General features: G+C 42.1%; 1 protein-coding gene and 1 long non-coding RNA gene across 2 annotated transcripts in view; both read left to right on the top strand.

Moving 5' to 3' along the window:
- Positions 1 to 5,418: 5,418 nt before the first annotated feature.
- LOC120372576 lies at positions 5,419 to 12,897 on the top strand. The gene is made up of 4 exons (XR_005585053.1): positions 5,419 to 5,532; positions 8,237 to 8,377; positions 11,260 to 11,358; positions 12,718 to 12,897. It is a non-coding gene; the product is annotated as an uncharacterized LOC120372576 (long non-coding RNA).
- A 1,741-nt stretch (positions 12,898 to 14,638) lies between these two features.
- The window catches only part of ABCB7 (ATP binding cassette subfamily B member 7), a 66,540-nt gene continuing 55,883 nt past the window's right edge, over positions 14,639 to 25,295 (top strand). The window contains exon 1 of the mRNA XM_039489783.1: positions 14,639 to 14,853. Coding sequence (XP_039345717.1) covers positions 14,692 to 14,853 — 162 coding nt within the window. The 5' untranslated portion in view covers positions 14,639 to 14,691. The remainder of the gene's footprint in view (positions 14,854 to 25,295) is intronic.

Below are 25,295 nucleotides of genomic sequence, written 5' to 3'. Positions count from 1 at the left end.
CCTTCATGTGATCCGAAAGCTGTACGAGGGATGCAGCACCACCACCGAGATCCGGATCCAGAGTGGAGTAAAGCAGGGCTGTCCCCTCAGCCCCATCATCTTTAACCTCGCCATGGAACCGTTGCTGCAAGCGATCTCCAGCAGTATAGATGGCTTCAACCTCCACGGTGAGAGGGTGAATGTCCTGGATGACCTGGTCCTGACCACGGATGACCCAGAGAGCCTCCAAGGTATGCTAGATACCACCAGTCGAGTTGCCGACTGGATGGGGCTCTGCTTCAATGCAAAGAAGTGCACAACTCTCCACACTGACGGCAGCAAAAGGGACTCGGTGCAGGCGACGGGGTTCCAGATCCAGGGTGAGTCCGTCATCCCCCTGGCAGAGGGGCAGGTGTACCAGCACCCCGGCACGCCAGCGGATTTCTGTGTCCGGCAGACACCTGAGGACACCATCCAGGAGATCTTGCAGGACACCTCCAAGATCGATGCCTCCCTGCTGGCACCGTGGCAGAAGATAAATGCCCTGAACACTTCCTGATCCCCTGTATCTCATTCGTCCTAAGGGGATCCGCTGTGGCAAAGGTGCCCCTCAACAAGGCAGACAGGATCATCTGGCAGCTGGTGAAGAAGTGGCTGTTCCTACCCCAGAGAGCCAGCAACAAGCTGGTCTACATCGTCCACGGGCACAGCGGTGCCAATATCCCCCGCATGGGCAACCTGTGTGACGTCATGGTGATCACCCATGCCTTCCGCCTGCTGACATGTCCCAACACCACAGTAAGGAACATCGCAGCTAACGCCCTGCATGATGTGATAAAGCAAATCAACAGAGCCCCCTCCAACCAAGACATCACCACCTTCCTGAACGGCCCCCTGGATGGCGAATTCAGATGGGACAGGGGCGACATTGCTTCACTGTGGTCTCGCGCTCGCAGTGCTACGCGTTGCCTGGGCAAGCACGTCGGCTGCCACTGGGAATGGTGCGAGGAGCGCCAGGAGTCCTGGCGCCACAGATCAGGTCGGACGACAACACCATCATCATCCCGAGCGCCAGGGGCATGCTGGACAGGACCCTGAAGGCCACCACCCACTCACTGTATATGGAAATCCTGAAGCGTAAACCAAACCAGGGTAAAGCCTTTGAGTTGACCAGCAAGTGGGACACCAGCAACTACTTCCTCGCCGGGAGCAACTTCACCCATTTCGCCAACTGGCGGTTCATCCACCCTGACCGGCTCAACTGCGTCCCACCACGGAAACCGAGACAAGCGTTGCAGGAAGTGCAGCTACTCCAATGAGACTCTGCCCCACATCCTGTGCAGCTGCAAGCCCCACTCCAGAGCCTGGCAGCTGCGCCACAACACCATCTAGAACCGCCTGGTGAAAACGATCACACCGCGCCTGGGGGAGGTCGCCGTGAACTGCGCCATCCCTGGTATGGACAGCCAGCTGTGATCTGACGTCGTCCCCGATGAGGCCCAGAAAAAGATCATCCTCATTGACATCATGGTCTCCTTTGAGAACAGGACCCCGGCCTTTTGCGAAGCCCGAGCTCATAAGCTGGAAAAGTATGCTTCCCTGGATGACACCTTGAGTGCGAAGGGCCACAAGGTGCAGATGCACACCCTGATCATTGGAGCCCTGGGCGCCTGGGACCCCTGCAACGAGCGTGTGCTGCAGACCTGCGGGATCCATTGATGCTATGCATGGCTCATGCGGCGCCTCGTGGTCTCAGACACCATCTGATGGTCCAGGGACATCTACACCAAACACATCACCAGCCACCGACAGTACTAGGAGGCATGAGCCGGAGCAACATCATACATCGACCACGAGAAAGGGGCCAAGAGACTTTGTCCGTTGGACCATATGAACTGGAACCATAAACTCACTGACCGTTAAATCTCACCAAATGAGGGTCAATCCATCCTCCTCATTGTATCCACTCATTCTACTCCACACCCGAACATAGCCATTATATGAACAACATACTCTCATATCTCAATGTCTGTACTTTGATCCATTAGCCTTTTACCCCCAATCAGGGATATGGCAGATTATGTATTCCTTACGCCATCTGATTTTAAACCGAACTTCGCACCCCTTGATAATCTGTATGCTATTCCCTGATAACCAGAAACTTCTACACTTAAACTCTGTACCGTTCACTTTTTTTTTAAACATCATCTTAATAAAATTGTTATTTCTCTGTGCTTATAATCAGCTGCTGCATTGTATTCCAGAGGTGTTTGCATTCCAGTGGTAGATGATGTAAATTACTTTGGTTGGAAAGGCAATGTATTTTTTGAAAATTTGGCCCTATATTTCTAAAGGAACATGCAAAAAGACTTGGAAAATATGGCCCAGAAGAGCGCTAATGCTGTGCAAAATTCTGCTCTAGTTGCTGTCAACTCCTAATGGAGTTACACTAGGGATGACTTTGGCTGAGTGTTTCTTCTGTCATCCAGATAGTTCCTTGAATTCATTCTGAATGAAGCAAAAGTAAATACCAAAAAAAACCACCCAACAACTCTTTTGTCTAGTTTTTGATATTTATAAAGGGAAATAATACTCCACACTTTGCAGTCCCTTATCTCTAATTTCAATGGGTCCAGATCACAGTTGTCCTGCAGCCAATTTTTATCAGCAAATCAGTTGCATCCCTTATCCAAAAATACCCCTTTTTGGTATAGCGGGCTTTCTGTAAATCCCCCTGTCTCCCAGCAAACCACCCATGCACACATGATTCTGGTGATATGACTGGGGAAACGCTGCACTTTGGCTATTCTCCAGCTGCCCAAGGCCCATAGCACCCCAAGGGATGTCTTAACTGGTGCCAAGGACTGCACCTTAGCTACCCATCCCTTCACTAGGCTCTAGACTGGTGCAGGAATGGATTCAATCCCAGAACTATATTAATAGCTGCCATCAGGAGTTCCGTAGACACCATAGCCCTATGGAATTCACTGTGCCTATTAAAAAGATCTGCCTTCTGGCGAGGCTAATTCATGCAGGAGGCTTACTGAATGCTTTTTTTTTTTCTTTGTATGTCTACACTGAAAAATCCTCTCTCATGTTGGTATGAAAAACAGAGGTGTAGATTTTGTTTTTAAAGACAGCTGTGTTAGAGTGTGTTGCAAAATTGGGTCTCATATGAATTCAGATAGTGAATTCATTGTTAATAGCAGTGTTTTCCAAATCGTGAGGGAGGGGTCATGGGAAGGCTGTAGAGGGGTTGTGGGTCTGGTGAGGAGGGGATGCTCTGGGGGGTAGGAAGCTTAGAAAGTGAACCCACACTCATCCCACAGTGATGGTTCCTGTCCTCTGGGGCTGGGCCTCGCTCCCTGCTCTGGGTGTTGCAACTTGGTGCATGGGATCGGAGTAGTGCCCAGTAGTGGCTGGGTGAAATCTGAGTGGTGCTATGATTTTGTGCACCAGGTCACAATGCCACTCACTCAAATTTTGTCTGACTGCACCCCCATCATGATGGATTTGGCTGGGCCAAATCTGAGTAGCGCTGCAGTGCCAGGTCCAGCCCCACAGGACAGTAGCCACCGCAGAGGGGAGGGCAAGCTTGCTTTCCAGTCCCACCGCCCCCAGGGCCTCTCCTCCACACCAGGCTGGAATTAGGGTTGTGATGCCAAGACACATGGTGCTGCTGCATAGTTGGTGCCCATCAACAGGGGAGGACAAGGAGGAAGATGACCTGTGATTTTGGATCCCCACTGATTTGGACCCTGGGTGTGCTGCAAAAAAAAAAAAAAAAAGACAAAATGCAGTTGGTGAGTCGCCTTACTAAAAAGTTTGGGAACCTCTATTTTATAGGGAAATGAAGTGAATGTTCTATTTTTTTTTTTAATGAACTGTAATGTGTAAATTATAATTTTGGTCTCAGTGACCCTCTATTTAGAGTTTAGTTTTATGGGGGAAATTATATAGTCCACTCTCAACAGAAAGTAAATGTGCTGGCTTTTAGTTTATTGCTGTAGACTATGGTATCTGGACTAGTTACTGCCTTCGTTGCCAGCAAAGAGGGAACTTTATTTATGGGTGTTTGCTTTCATATATTGTACAGTGTTTAAATGAAAATGATTACCCCATATATTAATTTAAATAACCAACAGCTGTTTTTAATCTTACTTATGTAAAATAGCAGTATCCTCTGTTCAAAAACAACACAAAGAAAGAATAAGTAAACAAACTGTCCCTTCTTCTCTGAAAAATAGCGTTACTTTACTAACTGCTTAGTGAAGGTGTAAATGTTAAAGGTACTTAAAGCTCAAGAAATCCTTGAGAGCAGCAGTGAGCCATCAAAATGTTCTTCACTGTACTCTTAGCCAGACTAAAACAATCAGATAATCATGTAAAATTGTTACGAGCTGGGTGAAACCTCCTCGTAGGTCAAATTAAAACCTTGCTGAGATTGAGGGGTGTGAACTCGCCCTTCAGTTAACATAACTATAAGAATACATTAATCACAAGCCCCTAGCTAAGACAAAAGGGTTATATGAACACACACAGGGGTTTCTGGACTAACTGCAGAGGGCTTTTGCTGAGTATTGTTTGGAGGCAGAACACAGAGAAACAGAAGGGACAAGAACAGCGAGAGAGAGGCAGAGGCAAAAAGCAAGAAAACCAAGCAGTAACCTGTGAGCCCAATGTGACCTTGGGAAAAATGAGAGAGAGCTTTGGGGTTTATTGGCTGAAAAGACTTGGGGCTGTGTCAGGGATCAGGGCTTTCCACAGAGCTAGTCTGTAGGCCAGTGGTCCCCAACGCGGTGCCCGTGGGCGCCATGGCGCCCGCTGGGTCATTAATGTACGCCCGCCTAGTGCCCAGCAGGGGATAGAAGCCACGGCCCCGCGCCTGATGAGGACAGAGAACTCAGGCTGCAGGCGCGGTGTTCTCTGTTCCCAGCAGGCACAGGGCCCGCCTAGGCACATGGCACTAGGGCCCGGGGACAGAGAACTCCGGGGCTGCAGGCTGCGGGTGCCGGTGTTCTCGGTCCCAGGCAGGTGTGGGGCCCGCCTAGTGCCCAGCAGGGGAGAGAAGCCAGGGCCCCACACCTGCTGGGAACAGAATACTTTGGGGCTGCAGGTGCCGGTGTTCTCTGTCCTCGCGGCGTCTCTCTGGATTCATATATTATATAATATTAAATATGATGTTTTTCGTATTATTTCATGTACAAATACAAAATAAGCCTTGAAAAATTGTTGGCGCCTGCCACACTCTTCTGAAAACATGAATGTGCTACTGGCCACAAAAAGGTTGGGGACCACTGCTGTAGGCGGCCTCATCAGCACAACTAGCCTGCAGCAGGCTGCCTGATTAGCCATGCAACCTGATTGGCTGCAGAGGCCTGTAGGCTGGTTCTTAAGCCAGCTGCACCCCCAGTTGCCTATTGCTCAGGTCTACCACTGTGTCTGTCTCAGGTTTGCCTCCTTGCCTAGTATCCTGCATGCTCTAGCTCCTGACCTCTGGTTTTGACCTTTGCCTCCACCTCCTGTGGGACTCTGGAATGACCCTGGATTCTGGTACCTGGTTCTTGATCTCTGGTTTTGATTTGGCTATGGCTCCTGATTATGGACTCTGGCTTGACCCTTGGTTCTGGTACCCAGTTTCTGCCTTCTGGTTTGACCCTGGGCTTTGGCTCCTGATCACTGGCTATGGCTCTGACTCTGACCATTAGGCATGCTGTCCAATCTGGCCACTAGGCTAGACTGCCCTTATCCTGGCTGGCTAAGAAACTGCTCCTCTTGTTTTTGGTTCTTCTGTGTTCAGAAAAGCAGGATTCTGTACAGTTGTTGTTGTTGTTGGTTGTTTTTTTTTTTCTTTCTTTATTTCTATGCAATCTTGTGGGGTTTTTTGTTTGGTTTTTTTTGGGGGGTGGGTGTTCTTTTATTCAAGAGACTACAGACTCTATCTATTTCTAACTGGAACATCTCCAGGGCCCTGAAATTTAACTAGCTGCTTGGCTAAATAATGGGGAAACAATAGTAAATAAATGCCAGGTTACTGATCATGTGTTATCGGCCTTTGGAATCAACATTTTCCCCCATAATTTCTAAGTAGAATATAGAATGACATGAAGGCTTATATTTTCAGAAATGACTAGTGACTTTTGGGTAGCTCAGTTTTTGGTGGCCACCTTGAGACCTCTTAAAGGTGCCTGATTTTTTCAGAGGACAGGTACTCGGCACATTTGAAAATCATCTCCCTTTAAGGTGTCACCAGTTTGGCACACAAAAGTTAAGGCACCCAAAATCATTGGTTACTAGTCCTGTATTAAACCTACATAGCTACAGTATAGAAGGTAAAGTAGGGAAGGGGTTTGGAGTTCTTTTTTTAAAGTTATTGACATTATGCTTAGAACTTTATAAGGCTGCATATCACCATGGTATATGTTAATATAAATGATTTATGACATTAAGTTGTGGTGTTTTTTTGTTTTTGTTTTTGTCTAAATATGCCTAGAACTATATGTAAGGCTGGCTGGCTGCCATGGCAAACGACAAGAAAAGTCATGACACAATCTCTCTCTCTCTCTCTCTCTCTCCTTACAGTAGTAGTAGCTTTGCTTTGCACAAACATTCATGAATTTTTATCCTTGCAACACCCCTGTGATGGAGGGAGATGTTATCCCCATTTTACAATGCGAATTCCTTAAATGCAAAAGTCATCAGTTTAGTTAAAAGAATAGTTATGGCACTGACTATTCAAATTACTGTCATGGGAAATTCTGGGAAAAGTCAAATATTAGTATACTTGTGCTAGAATAAAATGTATTTTAAACCAATGTAATCCTCTGTATCTGTTGTAAACCAATAAGAATCCAAACTTCGCCATAATGGAAACATAAAAGGCAGGGCCAAATTTGTAAAATGGCGGGATCTTGCATAGTGGCAGGCTGGCCATGACAATCATACTGGTTTTAAATCAAGACAACATGACTGACTTGTCTCTCAATTACACTAGCTTTACACTAATGTAATTCCAGTGGCTTCAAGATGTAATCACACAGCCCCTCTGATTTATAGTCATTCAGTCCATAATGGTACAGATTGAAGATTAATAGATTACACAATTCTTTTATAAATATTGATGGCCATTATCTCCAATTCAGGGTTGTTCCCTACATTTTGTAATGCATGGTCCAAACTAGTTCTAAAAATCCCAAGCAAGAGAAGTAGTTCCACCACTTTCCATGAACTATTCTATAGCCTATTACATTTAACTCAATTTTTTCTTAATCTTTTTTTTTCCATTCTTAACAAGAAATAATGGGATGAAATTAATTCCATTAGTAATTTCAGTCCCTACAACTATTTATACATTTTTAAGGTTTAATTTTTTTCCCATTCTGGTTCATAGATTCATGGATTTTAAGACTGTAAGGGACCATTGCAGTCATCTAGTCTGATCTCCTGCAGAATACAGGCCATAGTTCATCCAGTGATATCTGCACTGAGCCCATATCTCGTGGCTGAATCACTTTTTTTCCAAATGCAAATTGATGCAATGTTACCTTACGGGGTCTGCTGGCAAATTTGTTTACAATGGATCTCATTCCTGTCTGATGTAAACCTGTAGAAATAAGTGGAGTTACATTAGGGATGAAGGTGGCCCAAAAGCTCTGGGAGGTATGAAATCCCTCCAATAACAACATTCCACTGATAACTATTAAACCTAACGATGCCTGTTGTAATATCAGATCTGATTATCTAGCCAAAGAATCCAGATATTTGGGGATAGTGGGTGGACCTTGAATAGAGTACTATCACTTTCTTTTACACTCCCATTCTGATTCCTGACTGTAATTGGGTTGCCAGAACACTGAGAGCATTTTCATTCAGTCTGAGCACTGCAATCAGAGTTACCTGGGTCACTTCTTGAACTATAGGAGTCAGTCTTTGACATAACTCCAACATTGATTCTGCTCATTTTGGAAGAGTGTTTTATAGTTATAAATCTAGCTCAGTCTTCTTTCTGAAGCTCCATTCTGTATTTTACAGCTTGGATAATTAATAAGAGTTTATTGAAATAGCATAATCCCCTTAAACATCTTTTAAAATATTTTTAAAATTCAATATAAATATTGTACCTTTTTAATGCTTTTTGTTAACCATTGCCCATCCATAACTGATACAGCATGTAATTTGTCTGACGTCTGTTTTTATCATAAATCACCTTTAGTGTGCGCATTTTCATGATCTTGATTATTTTATGTGTCAATCTCAGGATTTCACATCAAGTCAAGTACTTCCCTGCCACTGCACAATCTCCAGTGAGCACAGCCCTGATGAATTTTTACAGATATGGTTTTATTCTACTTGCACTACTAAGCCATTTAATGTATCTTCATGCAGAGATGTGAAAAAGGTGAGCATCTAAATGAAGCCAGATCTGCCAACCTAAGGAAACAGAAAATGGAGATTTGAGAAGATAATGGTAGAGATCCTTTATATCCTGCTGAAATATAGGTTAGACTTACTTTTATTGAAGGATTGGAATCCTTAAAAAGTGAATCCTATTCAGAGAGAAAATTGGAAATTTTTTCAAGATTTCTTCACAGGAGAAGTTGTGAACAAAGAGCAAAAATGTTTAGTAGGTATCAATCTGCCTCAATTAAGAGGGCAAAACTGAAGGAGGACTGTCAAGTGAACAACAAAGGGTGTAGTCTTCATTTAAGGTGATCAATTCTACTCATTATTAATGCAAGCACTCATTATATTCAAGTATCAAGTCAGGCTTGTGGTAAAAAAGGGATGTATCCTCACAGTCACACCAGTGCAACCCCCTTGCCTTTAATAGGATCAACCCAATGTAATTTGAAGTAAGAATTTGGGTCAAATGTTTTTGATCTTGTTATGAAACCTACATTGCTCACAATGGTCAAATCCCCAATCACCTTCTTTGTCTGGAAGGCTCTTAACAGATCACTGCTTTCTCTGATAACAGATTCACCTAATCTACTCCTCTAGTCTACATTTCTGACTGCATAGTCAAGTGTACATTTCACACTTCTAATCTCTTTACCCTTCTAACCTTTATTTTTCCTATTTTGAAATTGATCAAATAAATGAAATCAAGTCGCTTGTCTCTGAAATACCTTGTTTTCATGGAGTTTGTAATATACACATCCTCATTAACATTTTGCTGGTTCTGCAATGCACACTGACTCACAGCTCTTAAATAAGGGAAATTGTCTAAATACCTGCTCATCCTGGATAAATAAAAGGTATTATGACTATCTTCAAAGTGCTGTTAAAACATTAATTAATTAGTCCTCAGAACATCCTAGGTGGTAGAGGATTATTATTCTTCCTATTTTACTGTTTTGTTTTTTGTGGGGAGGGGGAAGACTGCGAGAGAGCCGGTAAGTGACTTGCACAAAGTTACACAGAAAATGAGTGGCTGAGCAATTCCACATGCACAGGAAGTGTGTTATTAGTCCAAGAACATTAAGAATCTGAAAAAGTGACTGAAGTGAGGACATTCAGTGATAAGGCTAAAACCTAGTCCTGTCTCACTGTCTTGTACTTATTTTAATGCAACTGTCTCCAATTGTTGTATAGCAATCCACTGTGATTAAGGGAGTCAAAGTAAATGTATAAAAGGAAGGTGCACCCGTACCCAAGTCCAGTCAAATAAGTTAAAGAGAGATTCATCTTTTTTGCATGGTTCTCCAAAAATACCCAGTTATCCCCCTTGTATCAGCAGTCCCCAAAGACACCATATTCTCCCATCACAGCTTGACTGGATGCTATCCGTGTCACCCCTGGTTCTACCAGATGCAGTCACAGGAGAAACATGGACCTCTAAATGTTGAAGGCTTGGCCTCTTCAGCAATCCGTGTTCCAAGGGACCCAGTGAGTTAAGGAGTCAAATTAATTTCCTTACCTATTAACTATGCAGTTGGAGGCAATGTGGTCCAATAGACAGGGCTTTTAAGCTAATTACGCAGGATCTCAGGGTTCTATTTCCAGACTTTCATAATGACCTTAGATATGTCACTTCACCTGTCTAGGCCTCCATTTTCCCACCCTGTCTTGTCTCTTTGGGGCATGGATTGTACCAACACATAGAGGAAGACAGTACCTAGCACAACAAGGTGTTACACTAATACAAATAATAATTGCTAGTAGGCCATAATGCTAGGAGTGAGGAAGAAAAGCATTAAAAAAGCAAAACGGGGGGACTGACCAAAGAACACAGGAAGAGGAAGAATACAGCAGAACTGGAAGGACCTTAACTATAGAAAAGAAGATGAGATTTTTTTTTCAAATATATTAAATACAATCCCCCCTTGAAAATATATATAAATAAAGTTGCACATCTTAACTCATAGCATAGAATCAGAGACATTATAAACCTCTGAAGTAATTCAGTCCATAGTGATACAATATGAAATTTACTAAGATTACAGAATTTTCTCTAAAGAAAGAGCACAGTTGTTAGCCCGAGTACAGGACTGTTCACTAGAGGCCATTTTCTAGTGAATTGTTCCATTTAATTTTAAAAGTTCCAAGTGATGGGAGTTCCCAAACAGAACAGATTAAAAATAGATTTTTTTAAAATAAAATTTCAATTGGATTTTTTAATTTTATTTAAATTATCATTTTCTTTTTTAAAAATAAACCTGTTTACAATGAAATCTGAATTTAATACAAAGTATGTTAGGACCTAAACTACCTTGTAAAACATTTTTTAAAATAAATATGCTGAATCCATGACCCTCTATCACAACTTTGAGTTCAGGGCTGATCTTTATTAAGAAAGAGTCGGAAGAAAAATATCTAACTTTTGAGGTCAAGCTCTTTAAACATGTCACAACATGTATTGTATTAAGCACTTGATCCTGGAGGGGGATCCAGGGGCTGTGTTACTGGGTGCAAGAGACTGGCAAATCATCACAGGCATTGGGAACTGGCCTCTGACTACAGGAGACAGGATCATGTATCTCATCAGCATCATCCACCAACCCCACCTGGGTAGCATCTTACTCCTGTTTTATAGCTTCTTTCTACCTGAGCCCTAATTGTCTCTGGTCTCAATTTTAAAAAAGTCACACCACTGAACTGGTGGAAGTCAGCAGCTAAGCACCTGGAACCACTGTTTAAGTGCTAAGCTAGCTTTTGACAGCAATAGCCTCTTCTTCAGGCACAGAAAGAATATTTTCTTCATTTGGACTAATTCATTCAAAAGTGAGAAATTGAATTGGAGTTGACGACAAAGCAGGAAAACTTGTCTTTCTTTTCCAGTCTATAAAAATGAGGAGGTTGAGGATGAGAGCTACCAGTTATAGAAGTCTGAAAGATGGACAAAGTAACTTAGGAGATTGTCATTTTCAAGAGACTTAGGTGAGTAGGTAATTTAAACTCCAATCGCTTTGACTAAGGCATATTTGGAACAAATTGATGAAGTAAGTTACCAGGACCAGATGGTAGTCACCCAAGAGTTCTGAAGGAACTGAAATATGAAATTGCAGAACTACTAACAGTGCCATGTAACTTCTCGGTTAAATCAAACTCTGTACAAGATAATTGGCAGATAGCTAATGTGATGCTGATTTTTAAAGAGGCAACCCTGGCAATTACAGACTGGTAAGACTAACGTCAGGACCAGGCAAATTGGTTAAAACTATAGTAAAGAAAAGAATTATCATAAATAAACAATTATTTGAGGGGGGTAACAAACACATGGATAAGGGTGATTCAGTGGATGTAGTTTCCTTGGACTTTCAGAAAGCTTTTGACAAGGTTCCTCACACACAAAAAAGGCTCTTAAGCAAAGTAGGCAATCATGGGATAAGAGGGAATGTCCTCTCATTGATAAAAAACAAAGGTAGGAATGAATGATCAGTTTTCACAGTGGAGAGAAGTAAATAGTGGGGCCCCACAAGGATCTGTAGTGATCTATGCTGTTTAACATATTCAAAAATTATTTGGAAAAAGAGAGAAATAGTGAGCTGGGCAAAGTTTGCAGATGATGCAAAATTGCTCACAGTGGTTTAATCCAAATCTGACTGTGAAGAGCTACAAAAGGATCTCACAAAATTGGTGATACGGCAACAAAACAACTGATGAAATTCAATGTTGATAAATGCAAAGTAATGAACACTGGAAAACATAATCCCAACTATACATTAAATTAGCTGTTACCACTCAAGAAAGAGATCTTGAAGTTATTATGGATAGTTTGCCGAAAACATCTGCTCAATGTGCAGTGACAGTCAAAAAAGCTAACAATGTTAGGAACCATTAGGCAATCAAACCACTCCAAATTCTCTCACACATTCCTTATATGGAATGTCTACAAATATTCCTTACAAAACTAGGATTTGCTTTGGAATTTTAGGAGTAGAATTAGACAAAACATTAGAAAGTGCCTGTAGGCAAAAATTCTGCACTGGCAGGGATATGAAGTGGATGATCTCCTGCATCTTTCGATCTCTAACTTCAGTGGTTCTCCTACATTTATATTACAGACCACTGACTCAATGTGTGACCTCAAGTAACCTCTTATTCTCTCTCTCTTTCAATTTACATTAAAGGGCTCTAATAATACCATTGGCTCACTGTGGAGTTGTGAGACTTGAATAATTAATGTTTGTCAAGTGATTTAGATCCTCAGTTAAAAGGTACTAGAGCTGTGCAAAGTAATCTTGTAATACAGTATTATTCTATTCTGCTGCTAAATTATAACTTAGTTCCTTGCAGGATTACACTAGGTGGCACTGTTCAGATCAAATACTGCCAAATATGATTATGATGAAGAATCCGATTAGTAACAGAGAAATGTCACCTATATAGTTTGAAGTGAACTTTGGTCCGAAGTAATGTTGGATGTCATAGCGCAGCCTAGTAATTCCTGAGAAACCTACCTCATTAAAATCAGTTTTAAACCAGGCCTCTTTCTTTTTTTTTCTTTTTGCTGTCAGGCTGTCTCCCTAACTGAGCTCACAACTCTCCCTGAAGGCAGCAACAGCAATAGTCAAGCTCCGGTAGCTTTGAAGAGATCTTTGTGTGATTAATAATGTCACACAGAGTTACAGCTTCATCATGGCTCTGCATGCCAATCAGATGGAGTACATACGCTGTTGTAATCTATGGCACAGTCCCTAATTTCCTCAATTTTCAGACTGGTGTTGAATTAGGGACCTATTATTACCATGTTGATTTGATCTCAGAGAAACCAAAGTTGTGCTGGGGTAAATAAAGCTTCACTTGCCCAAGGAGTTCTATTGGGTGGCTCACAGCTATACCTATCTTGACTATAGACTCAGTTCTATACAGAGACGCCGGAGCATTACATACAGGGGACCTATCTTAATCCAAGCAATATCTTCTCCATCCAGATTTTACACGTCCATTTTCAGGCCTCTTGCATTAAGAGAGAGCCCACTCTGCAATCAAGTTGAGGGTAGCTACTGCAATCAATAAAGTTGGCCCTGCAGGGCTCATAGAAGTTGCCCAAAATGGACACTTGTGTCAGAGTCTGGATACTCCTCCTGGTTTTATGGAGCTATCAAGCTCTGTGACAATTTGAATAAAGGAGATTTGGAGTTAGATTGTTAAATGTCACCTTGAAACAAACACCCTCCTTTACAATAGAAGAAGACTTTAAAAATTGCCAAAACATTAATCCTAAAACTATGGCGTTGTTAGGGATGGGTGAATAAGTCTAATATGTGGATTCAGGTGTATTTGGTTTTGAGGGTCCCACTGTTCTGATGATCCAGCTCCACGACTAGGAATATCAGAAAGGGTGACTAGAGTAAAATCAGTTACACTGTACCTTGCAGGAATGGGGGGTACTGTAACTCAAGATGAATAGTTTATGGAAGGAGCCAAGAAACTACCCTGGAAAGGTTTTAATACCTTGGAGAGAAGGGGCAAAGAGCTTCTGTCCTGCTCCTGTCTTCCCCAGCTAGAGGAACATGCTGGGGCTTGGAGAATCTTCACTAGGGAATTTCCTTGAAGTACAGGACACAAACATACTCTTCCCTATCCCCCACCAGTCTGAGAGGCAGATATGGTCCTTAAAAACTAGTACATTCCATTGTCCTGGTGCATCTAGTCATCCTATTCCCTGGGGGTTGGAAAGAGAAGCTTTGTGTGACTGCTAATATGCTCACCTAACCCATGGTCAATTTCACTAGTTTGGAAGGCCAGTGTCTTGCTCAGGTGCCCAGAGTCCACCATAGCTGATGGGTTACAAAACTTGTTTTGTGAACATGAGAAATGGGCAGCAGGCAGTGGTGCTGGCAGCTCCAGGATGGAGCATGCTGCCACTCCACCCCCACACTGCATCAAAGCCCAGGATGGCTCCCTGCCTGGGTAACCTCTCACTGTCCAGGCTGCCATGGAGATTTGTGGACCAGGCCAGGGAGCTGCCTCTGGCAGGTCTCCCACTGGGGCTTGGAACGCTACCCATGGGGTCACCAGTGGCTCTGCAGCAGGCACAGGGCTTTCTCAGCATAGGTGCCACCGAGGGGTGGGAGAGATGGATTGAAACCCTTGGCCTGATTCCCACCAACACTACTCTAGAGCGGGCTCCATTTCCGGTGCCAGGCCAGGCCGGGCCAGGTCAGGTGAGGGGGGCATGCGAACTCTCGCCCTCGCTCCTTCTCCCCCACCCTGCTCTAGTCCGCCACTATCCCACAATCCTCTCTATCTTCTCTTTCTTTCAAGATGGCGCTGTTGGGGGCTCCGCGGAGCCTGGCGGCTCTCGCCGCCTTCTATCGGCGCAGGCTGCTGGCAGCGTCCCTGCTCCGGCAGCCGGCGGCTTGTGTCCACGGCTGGACAGCCGGCAGCGGGCTGAAGCGGAGCCAGCCCTCCCCGCGGATCTATCAGGTGCGGCGGGGAACGTGAGTCCCGACCGGGACCGGGACCGGGCGCTAGCGGGGAGGACACGGCGGGAGCCGGGGGAGCGCCGGGCAAAGGGAGGAGAGGGGGCGGGCAGGGCTCGCGCAGGCTCGAGTGGGGGCTAGTCGGCAGTGGGGGGCTGGGGAGCAAGGGGGCTCGTCGGCATGGGACTGCTGCTTGGCGCCCCTGTGAGGAAGGGGCGCTGGGGTCAGGATTGCAGGGGATGGGGCCAGGAGGCAGGGCCAGCAGGGCCGAGGACATCAGGGCAGCACGGGCAGGGGAGACTAGGGCCAAGCAGGTAGTGAGTTTCTGTATGGGGGTGTTGGGGTTGGGCTTTTTTAGGGGAATTTGCTGCCCTGTGTGTTTCTGCCTGTTTTTACTGATAAACCATGGCTGGTGGGAAGATTTGGTTTGTCCTTTTCCTTCTGAGCCTCCTTTGCTCTGTTACTGCTTTCCACTATAGATATATATATATATAATTTTTCTTTGATGTCTTCATTCTATTGCCCTGTAGTTTGCCCAGAATTTTTTTGTAGCTACATATTTTATGTGTGAGTGGATGAATATATAAAGCATAATAACATAAGAACAGCCATAGTGGGTCAGACCAAAGGTCCATTTAGCCCAGGGGTTCTCAAACTGGGGGTCGGGACCCCTCAGGGGATCGTGAGGTTATTATATGGGGGGTTGCGAACTGTTAGGCTCCACCCCAAACCCTGCTTTTTTGCTTCCAGCATTTATAATGGTATTAAATATATTTAAAAGTGTTTTTAATTTATAAGGGGGGTTGTATTCAGAGGCTTGCTGTGTGAAAGGGGTCACCAGTACAAAAGTTTGAGAACCGCTGATCTAGCCCCATATCTTGTGACAGTGGCTAATGCACAGCGCCCCAAAGGGAATGAACAGAACAGATAACCATCAAGTGATCCACCCATCCCCTGTTGTCCATCCCCAGCTTCTCATTTCTGAGTCAATTTGTTTTCCCCATGCTCCACCTCTGATCATCATGTAATCAAGCAATTGTACCTCACAAGGTTATTCTGGTGAAGAAAATTTAAGTGAAATCGGCAAAAATGGGGAACTTGCTGGAGCTATAGCATGAATGTAGGGGGACCTGAGTAGACAGCTGTTGCTTAGTCTGTAGTGGGTAACTGAGGACCTAGTACTAATTACACTGGCTTGAACAGATTTGGGGCTTCTGACAGCCATGTAAATACTGTGTTCTCTCTCATATTTACATCTGTGTTTGTTAATTTTGATGCACTTTAGTTCTAATGTTTTTAAAACAAAATTGGAAGCTTTCTTAAGAAATAGTAACTGATCTTTTAATTGTGAAATGTTTATAACTTAAACAAATATTTAACACAAAGTTTTGTTCAGGGTGGGTTTGATTTAATCATGGATTTCTACATAAAAGTGCATTCTGGAATATGCTGCTCAAACAGTTTCACTTTTGTTTCTACCGCCTGGCTCTCCCTTCTCACATTTATCTCCAAACTTCTCCTTGTCCAGATCTGTTCCGCCCCCCACAAATCTTCTATTCATTGAACGTTTTGAAACTTTGCACTTTTAGAGAGGGGTGAGGGATTGACGCGGTGTACACAAATTTGAAGAGGGACAATAGGATTGAGATCTGTTATTTCTCACCTTTATGTATTATTTATTTTAATACGTTTTTGCTGTTAAGCATGTTATCTCTGGAGACACAACTCAATGGTTTGAGAACTGCAAAACTAAGCATCTTTGATGGTATCTTCTAGACTGAGCACTGAGTCCCATTGGGTAGATAGAAAGATTAACCTAAATAATCTATACAGAAGCCCCTGGAACCCTGTAAAATTGGATCCATAATCCATGAATTATTTGAACTCGTTTACAAAACTTTTCTTAAACATTACATGAATATATTGTCTCATATTCTAGAATTAGGATTTATAATCCCTATTCCATGATGAGATATCTTTGAGATATAATGTATCTTAATTAAAACTATCTTTAGATAGGTTTTTTCCTCAAAAAGCATTTGATCAAAAAAATCTGATTTTTGATTTTAAAAAAAAATCACTGATTTTTATCCACTCTGGTTTTGTTACATGTTGTTGGTTTATCAGGTAGTGACATAAAAGGGGGGCTGTTAAAGAATGAGACAGTGTTTTTATATCAAAAATACTGGTTGAAATTTGACCCAGAATAACAGAAGGCTGTGAAGTAGGCTAGGGGACCTGTAATTATAAAAATAATATAATAGGTATATCTCCAATCTCCTAGAACCGGAAGGGACCTTGAAAGGTCATCGAGTCCAGCCCACTGCCTTCACTAGCAGGACCAAGTACTGATTTTTGCCCCAGATCCCTAAGTGGCCTCCTCAAGGATTGAACTCACAACCCTGGGTTTAGTAGGCCAATGCTCAAACCACTGAGCTATCCCTCCCCGGTCTAATGGGGACACAGTGTCTGTATCAAAAAGCCACCAGCACATTCGGTAGTAATGACATTCTCTTGGCATAGAGGCCAAGAAAATGACTACTCTGAACCTCCAGCTTCTGAAGAGCATGTTGCACCTGTGTTATGTAATGCCACGCTTTTTCGGGAGTGCTGTTTTAAAATACTTGTTTTCAACCTATAAATAAGTGCTGTCAATTAATTGCAGTTAATTCAAGTGATTAACTAAAAAAAAATTGCAATTAAAAAAATAACTGTAATTAATCACAATTTTTAATCACACTGTTAAACAATAGAATACTAATTGAAATATATTAAATATTTTGGATGTTTTTCTACATTTGCATATATGTGGTATTCTGTGTTGTAATTGAAATAAGGCTATATTATTTTTTATTATTTGCACTGTAAAAATGCTAAACAAAAGAAATTGTATTTTTCGATTCACCTCATACAAGTACTGTAGTGCAATCTTTGTCCTGAAAGTTTAACTTACCAATGTAGATTTATTTTTTTGTTACATAACTGCACTCAAAAAGAAAACAATATAAAACTTCAGAGGTTACAAGTCCATTCAGTCCTACTTCTTGTTCAGCCAGTTGCTAAGACAAACAAGTTTGTGTACACTTACAGGAGATAATGCTGCCCTCTTCTTATTTAAAATGTCACCAGAAAATGAGAACAGGCATTTGCATGGCACTTTTGTAGCTGGCATTGCAAGGTTTTTACGTGCCAGATGTAAAAAAAAAAATTATTAAAGCTAATGTTAAAATTATATAATATACAGGTTCAGAAAAGAGTGTCTGTACATCTGGGTATAGTGCTTAGATTATCCACAAATACAACTTTTGTTTTTAAAGTCATAAGATACATATAGTGCATAATCAGCAATAACCCAAATTTAGGTGAATAGATTTAGCAATACAGTTTAGATATTAGAATCTTAATATTCGGGTACATCACTCATGAAAAGTTGTACAGAGATTTGGTTGTGGAAAGCAAAGTACATCAGTGCGCCTCAGTAATTGAGAATTAAACATTTGTAAACCCCTTTATGCTTCGGCCACCATTCCAGAGGATGTGCTTCCATGCTGATGACGCTTGTTAAAAAAAAAAATGCGTTTATTAAATTTGTGACTTAACTCCTTCAGGGAGACTTGTATGTCCCCTGCTCTGTTTTATCCTCATTCTGCCATATATTTCTTGTTATAGCAGTCTCGGATGATGACTCAGCACATGTTCATTTTATGAACACTTTGACTGCAGATTTGACAAAATGCAAAGAAGGTACCAATGTGCGGTTTCTAAAGATAGCACTCAACCCAAGGTTTAAGAATCTGAAGTGTCATCCAAAATCTGAGAGGACGAGGTGTGGAGCATGCTTTCAGAAGTCTTAAAAGAGCAACACTCTGATGCGGAAACTACAAAACCCGAACCACCAAAGAAGAAAATCAACTTCTGCTGGTTGCATCTGACTCAGATAATAAAAATGAACATGCGTCGGTCCACACTGCTTTGTATCGTTATTAAGCAGAACCTGTCATCAGCATGGACACATGTCCCTTGGAATGGTGACTGAAGCATGGAGGGACATACAAATCTTTAGTGGATCTGGCACGTAAACATCTTGCAATGCTGGCTACAACAGTGCCATGCAAATGCGTGTTCTCACTTTCAGGTGACGTAAACAAGAAGCGGGCAGCATTATCTCCTGCAAATGTAAACAAACTAGTTTTGAGCGATTAGCTGAACAAGAAGTAGGACTGAGTGGACTTGCAGGCTCCAAAATTTTACATTGTTTTATTTTTAATGCATTTTTTTGTACATAATTCTACATATGTAAGTTCAACTTTCATGATAAAGAGATTGCACTACAGTACTTATATTAGGTGAATTGAAAAATACTATTTTTTGTTTTTTTTACAGTGTGAATACTTGTAATCAAAGATAAATATAAAGTGAGCACTGTATACTTTGTATTCTGGGTTATAATTCAATATATTTGAAAATGTAGAAAATGCCCAAAAATATTTAAATAAATGGTATTCTATTATTGTTTAACAGTGTGATTAATCGTGATTAATTTTTGTAATTGAGCGATTAATTGTGATTAATTTTTTAAATCCCTTGACAGCCCTACTATAAATCCTAAAATTATTTGGGCCCTGATAACCTCAGAGATGGCCTCTCTCCTTATGGCCCTGTCTAAACTATGAACTTACATTCTAACTCTCTCAGGCTTTTAAACACAAGTGTATACAAAGTAAAATAACTTTAAAAAAATGTAACTAGTTGCGACTAGTTCTAGGAATCTGTAGTTAAAAAAATATCAAATCCTTTCACACTGGCTAGTAGGTTTAGGCCACAGGTTAGGAAGTGTCTGTGCTAGCAACCCAAACCACACTCATTGTACTCAAAAAGGAGTAAATCAGTCTACAGTAAAAGCTTTTTTATCTGGCATGTTAGGGGAATGGGGGGTGCTGGTAAGTGAAAAATTCCAGTTAACTAAGAGGGAGGGAGTTTGGGCGTGGCAGGCGGTGCAGGGTTGGGGCACTGGAGGGAGTTTGGGTGCAAGAGAGAGCTCGAGGCAGGGGATTGCAATGAGGAAGGGGTTTCAGGGTGCCAGATCTGGAGGGTGCTCACCTGGGATGGCGCCTTGCAAGCAGTAAGCTGTCCCTGCTGTTCCTAGGCCAAGGCGTGGCTTTGTGCGCTGGCTCTGCAGCTCCCTTTGGCTGGGAACCACAGCCAATGGGAGCTGCAGGGGTGGCACCTGCATGCGGAGGCAGTGCACAGAGCTGCCTAGCTGTGCCTCCACCTGGGAGCAGCAGGGACAGGTTGCCACTTGCAGGGAGCCGCCCCAGGTGAGCACCACCCGGCATCCTGGAACCCCTCCCAGACCCCAAGCACCTGCCCTGAATTCCCCGCACCTAAACTCCCTCCCAGAACCTGTGTCCCACACCCCCTCCCATGCCCCAGCCTCCGGCCCTGCTCCCCCTTCCGCACTCTGACCCCATCATGGCCATTCCTCCGCCTAGGAGCAGCAGGGACATGTTGCCGCTTCCGGGAAGCCACGCAGTGCCAGGTAGAGAGCCTGCCGGCTCGGTGCCAACCAGACTATAAACTGGACTTTCTATGAAGATTAGAAATGCTGGTTTTAGAGTTTTTTGGTTGGTACAGGGCCTGATAATACAGCTTTTACTGTATTATAATGTCTGCTGTTGTATTTAATTATAACTACCATCTTTGATTAATACATTTTAAAAATGTGTTGAGCTTGTTGAATAGTAGAAAAATACATACTGAATGTATAATTTGATAGAATAGTATTTGACCAGCTGTTAAAACTGGTTGATTATTGAGTAAATATTTACTTTGATTTTTTCACTTAATCATAGGACTGGAAGGGACTTTGAGAGGCTATCCCCTGCGCTCATGGCAGGACTAGGTATTATCTATTAAAATAATGTTGAAAATTTGCCAAATACTGTTTTACCACCTCTTCTTTATTGCCATCACATGACTTTTTTTTTAGTATAGTTCATTTTCCATAGAATATTATAATTTTTACAAATTTATTATTGCTATTTATAAAATATTATAACACCAGTCATAGCAGATCTAGTTTTAATTTTTTTAAAAGCAAATCATCATAAAGGCTGCTGTAATCTAGACTGGCTGAAAACCTATTTACTGTCTAATTCCCTGTCGTTAACGGTATTAAACTCAGAATTTTGCCCTGCAGTGTTAAAGATTAAATTCAGTAGCAGCCAGAGTAACTATAAAAAGGAAAAAAGGCAACCATAAAAGTTTCTGCTAAAAGGGCACAACTAGTATGTGACTGACAGTAGAGTATTATACTGAGAATCACCAGGGAGCCCTGTGGTAGCTAGTTTTCTTTTACAAGCACTACTCTGTAATAATTCCAGTCAGATGCTAGCGTAACCCTGCTTATGAAACACACTTAAGATTTAGTCTACAAATTGGAATAGTTTTTAACTGGGTTAAGGGACAATCTTGTTTAGCTACAGCTGAAAGAAAATCAGAATTTCTGCCTCACAGGAAATTCTGATATTTCAACAGTTGTGTTTTGCCCTGAATTGAAATGAAAGATCAAAATATCAAAATTTTTAATGAAACAAAAAGTCTGAAAAAATTTAACTGCAGAATTGTTGAAATAAGATCTTGTTAATTTCAATTTTAAATAGGTTTATTTTTATGTTGGCCTATGCTAAGGCCTAAGCTTGCTATGATCCACTAAAATAATTAAAGTTAAATTAAAAAAAAAATCAAGCAGTATATGTTTGCTGCTGAAGTTTTAAAGAAAGTCAAACCACTGAACTCGTGGAAGTCACTGTCTAAGCCCCTGGGACCAGAGTTTGAAGTGCTAAACCAGCTTTTGACAGCTGTCACCTTTCTAGTGGGTGCAGAAAATATTTTATTCTTCTTCAATTTATTCAGTCAGTTTAGTAAAAAGACTAGTTCATTCAAAGTTGAGAAACTGATTGGGAAAGCTTCTTTTCCTCTTTCAATCTGTATATAAAAACAAGTATGAGTTCTAGTTCTAAAGTCTTGAAGGACATGGCAATGAGAAACAATGAATTCAACTTCAGATACACCTCTACCCCACTATAACGCGACCTGATATAACACGGGTTTGCGTATAGCGCGGTAGCAGCGGGCGCTTTAAAGGGTCCGGGGCTTTGGCTGCTGCGGGGAGCCCCAGGCCCTTTAAATCACCACTGGAGCCCTGCTGCCACTACCCTGGGGCTGCGACAGCGGAGCTCGTGCGGTGCTTTAAAGGGTCCGGGGCTCCAGCTGCTGTGGGGAGCCCCGAGCCCTTAAAATCACCACCAGAGCCCTGCCGCCCCTACCCCGATATAACGGGGTTTCAGCTATAATGCTGGACAGTCTCTCGGTCTTTCCTTGCATGTTGGTTGAGCTGTCACTTAGAAGACCTATGTCACCAGCAACATCTATATTTTCTAATGTATTGTTGAGCCTTGTGATGCCTGTGTTGTATCCAGCTACACTTTTTCTCATCGTGAAGTCAACAGCATTGCCAAGCAGTAATGGTGAGGATTGATACCAGTTAAGTGCCTGTCTGATTTTGAAATAAACTTCCCCTTTTAAACATGGGCTTAAGAGATCTTTGTTGATAATCTATTGCAATTCTCCGTGCTTCTTAAGTGCTAGAATACATATATTTTGGATATGTACTTTACCTTGGGTATTTTAAAAAGTATTTTCAGAAAGCAAATAATTTGTACTGGCTTTTTTCTAAATTGGTCAGCAGCATACTCCATTTTATCTACTTCTATTGCTGTTTTTTTGCATCTTGACATTTTCCATTCTTATCTCTATTTCCTGACATTTGTTCAGTAATTCTCTCTCTCTTTTCCCATATTTATTTATATCTTTTAAAAGTACAACATTCTATAACTTGCATAGGCATAATGTAGAAGGTGACATCTAAACATCAAGTCACCTTTAAAGTCCAGACAATTCTTATTCCCTTCCGTTAGAATTTTGTGGCAAAGTCCCAAATGAAAATTCAGTTCCATTGAAACAATGAACTGTAACAGGGAAGCACCCCTCCCCCTGCTGCTGAAATGCCAGAGTGGTGCAGAAAATGCTTTGTCATATTCTTGTGTTTCTGTTGTCCAAAGACAATTTAGACAATCATTTACTCATACAGAGGTATACCAGTTATATTACTAATATATAAGTCAAAATTCCTGCTCTCAGCTATGGATATATTTGGTAATACATTCCAGTAGATATTGCAAAGTAACTTTTCTTTTTTTGGTTCCAAATAAAATTCTTGGTAGTCTGGCTCATAAATGGAAACAATCAAAACTGTAGAAATGGAAAGCAGAATTGTAAAGTAAAAGTATTTTAAACACATCTCAAACGTTACTGCATCTAAATGTTAAAATGAATGAACGATCCTTGAAAAACTCTTGAGTAGCTATTATTTCAGTTTGATAATAATCTTAAACCTATATATATTGCACAAGTACATTATTTGACTAGCTTTTCATTACCATTGATTCTGATTAAATGCCTGTGACAGACATAATTCTATCACAGACCAGAATAAAGTTCTTATTATTTGCTTAGATCTATAAAATGGCTGGATGGAAATAAATTAAATGACAAAAGACTATGTTCAGATGATGATAGGGGTCTTGTTTTTAAACTTGCGCAAGACAAGAAATTCAGAGATAAGGCAGAAACTTGGTCCATATCCTGTCCTTTTGTGATGAGGTACTGCAGCACTATTCTAAAACCTGTGCAATATTTGTGCACAATGGATTTAAAACAAAAAAATAAAAATTAATTCATCAACTTTCATTGTTGGTCTATTTTGAATGATCTTGAAAAGTTACATCTTTAGAAGATTTTTAACAGGAAGATGATTTCAGAGAGTGATTCATAAGTGGGAATGTAGTCTTAGTCTGTCTGCTTTGTAATGAAGTAGACATACATTTTTAGTTAGTGAAATGAGTGTGATGTGGCATGATATCTTGCAAAAGCCTCCAGATTACCAAGTGATAAAAAACTACCGTCTGTGTCAGTGGTTCTCAAACTTTTGTACTGGTGACCCCTTTCACATAGCAAGCATCTGAATGCGGCACCCCTGCCCCCCTTTATAAATTAAAAATACTTTTAAATATATTTAACACCGTTATAAATGCAGGCGGCAAAGCAGGGTTTGGGGTGGAGGCTGAAGCTCGCAAGCCCCCCCCCCCCATGTAATAACCTTGTGACCCCCTCCGAGGGTCCTGACCCCCAGTTTGAGAACCCCTGGATGTATTGCATAGAGTAACCCCGTCAGACTTTCATTTCTGTCATTACCTTACAGTTTCTAAGAAAAGAAGCAATGAGACAATAGTGTCCAGCACCACAGGCAGTACACATGTGTGCCAGAAGCTGGGAATGGGCGACAGGGGATGGATCACTTGATGATTACCTGTTCTGTTCGTTTCCTCTGGGGCACCTGGTACTCAGGGCCAGCTTTACGCCAATTCCCTGGAATCGGGCCCCGCGCTGAAGAGGGCCCCGCGCCTAAGGGGGCCCCACTCCAGGGGTCTTCGGCGACATTTCAGTGGCAGGGGGTCTGCTCCGGGGGTCTTCGGCATTTCAGTGGCAGGGGGTCCTTCAGTGCCGCGGAAGACCCGGAGCGGACCCCAGACCGCTGCTGCGTATTCCACTCGGGCCCCACGGGTCATAAAGCCAGCCCTGCTGGCAGTGGCCACTGTCGGAAGACAGGATACTGGGCTAGATGGATCTGTGGTCTGACCCAGTTGGGCCATTCTTATGGTCTCAGTACATTAACCATTGTCAAGTTTTTGTAGAACTTACAGAAAAAGTGAGTTTTAAGGAGGGATTTGAAGTGGCTTTCAGGATGTTTACAGGGAACTCCTCCCAAGCGTGAGGGGCAGCATAGGAGATAAGCACAAAGGTGCTTGTTTTTAAAATACTGTATAACAAGTGGGCAATGGAGTCTGGCATCAGGCAGGAGTCAAACTCTTTACTGAATGAGAGATGATCGGTAGGGTGGGTGTAGGCCTTCAAGAACCCTGAAAGTAAAGACATTAATGCATGTTTTAGCAACTTCTGCATTACTTTAAAAATAGAAAAAGGCTAGGGTTAAATATATGGGGAAAAGGCAAGGCTAAAAATAATAAAACAAAGTTTAAACATTAATAACTTATCATTAGTTCCACATTATTAAAATGTTTGCCCATCACCACCTTCATTATTTTGCATTCATGTTGTATTCCATTTCCCTCAAGTTGAATTTTTTTCTTTCTTTAGTTGTAAGTTCTTTAGGGTGGAGCAGTATTTGTATGTATGTTGTGCATTGTCTAGCCCAATGGGGATCTATTTTAATTGAGACATTTGGGTGATACACCAATACAAATAATAGCGATTCATCTTTCCACTCTCTCACCTACCTAGTTCAATAGTTGTTCAGAGGCTTGT

This window comes from Mauremys reevesii, linkage group 9, assembly GCF_016161935.1.
Source record: "Mauremys reevesii isolate NIE-2019 linkage group 9, ASM1616193v1, whole genome shotgun sequence".
Taxonomy (NCBI): domain Eukaryota; kingdom Metazoa; phylum Chordata; order Testudines; family Geoemydidae; genus Mauremys; species Mauremys reevesii.
The sequence above is the reverse complement of the archived record's forward strand: the minus strand, read 5'-3'. Positions and strand labels throughout refer to the sequence as shown.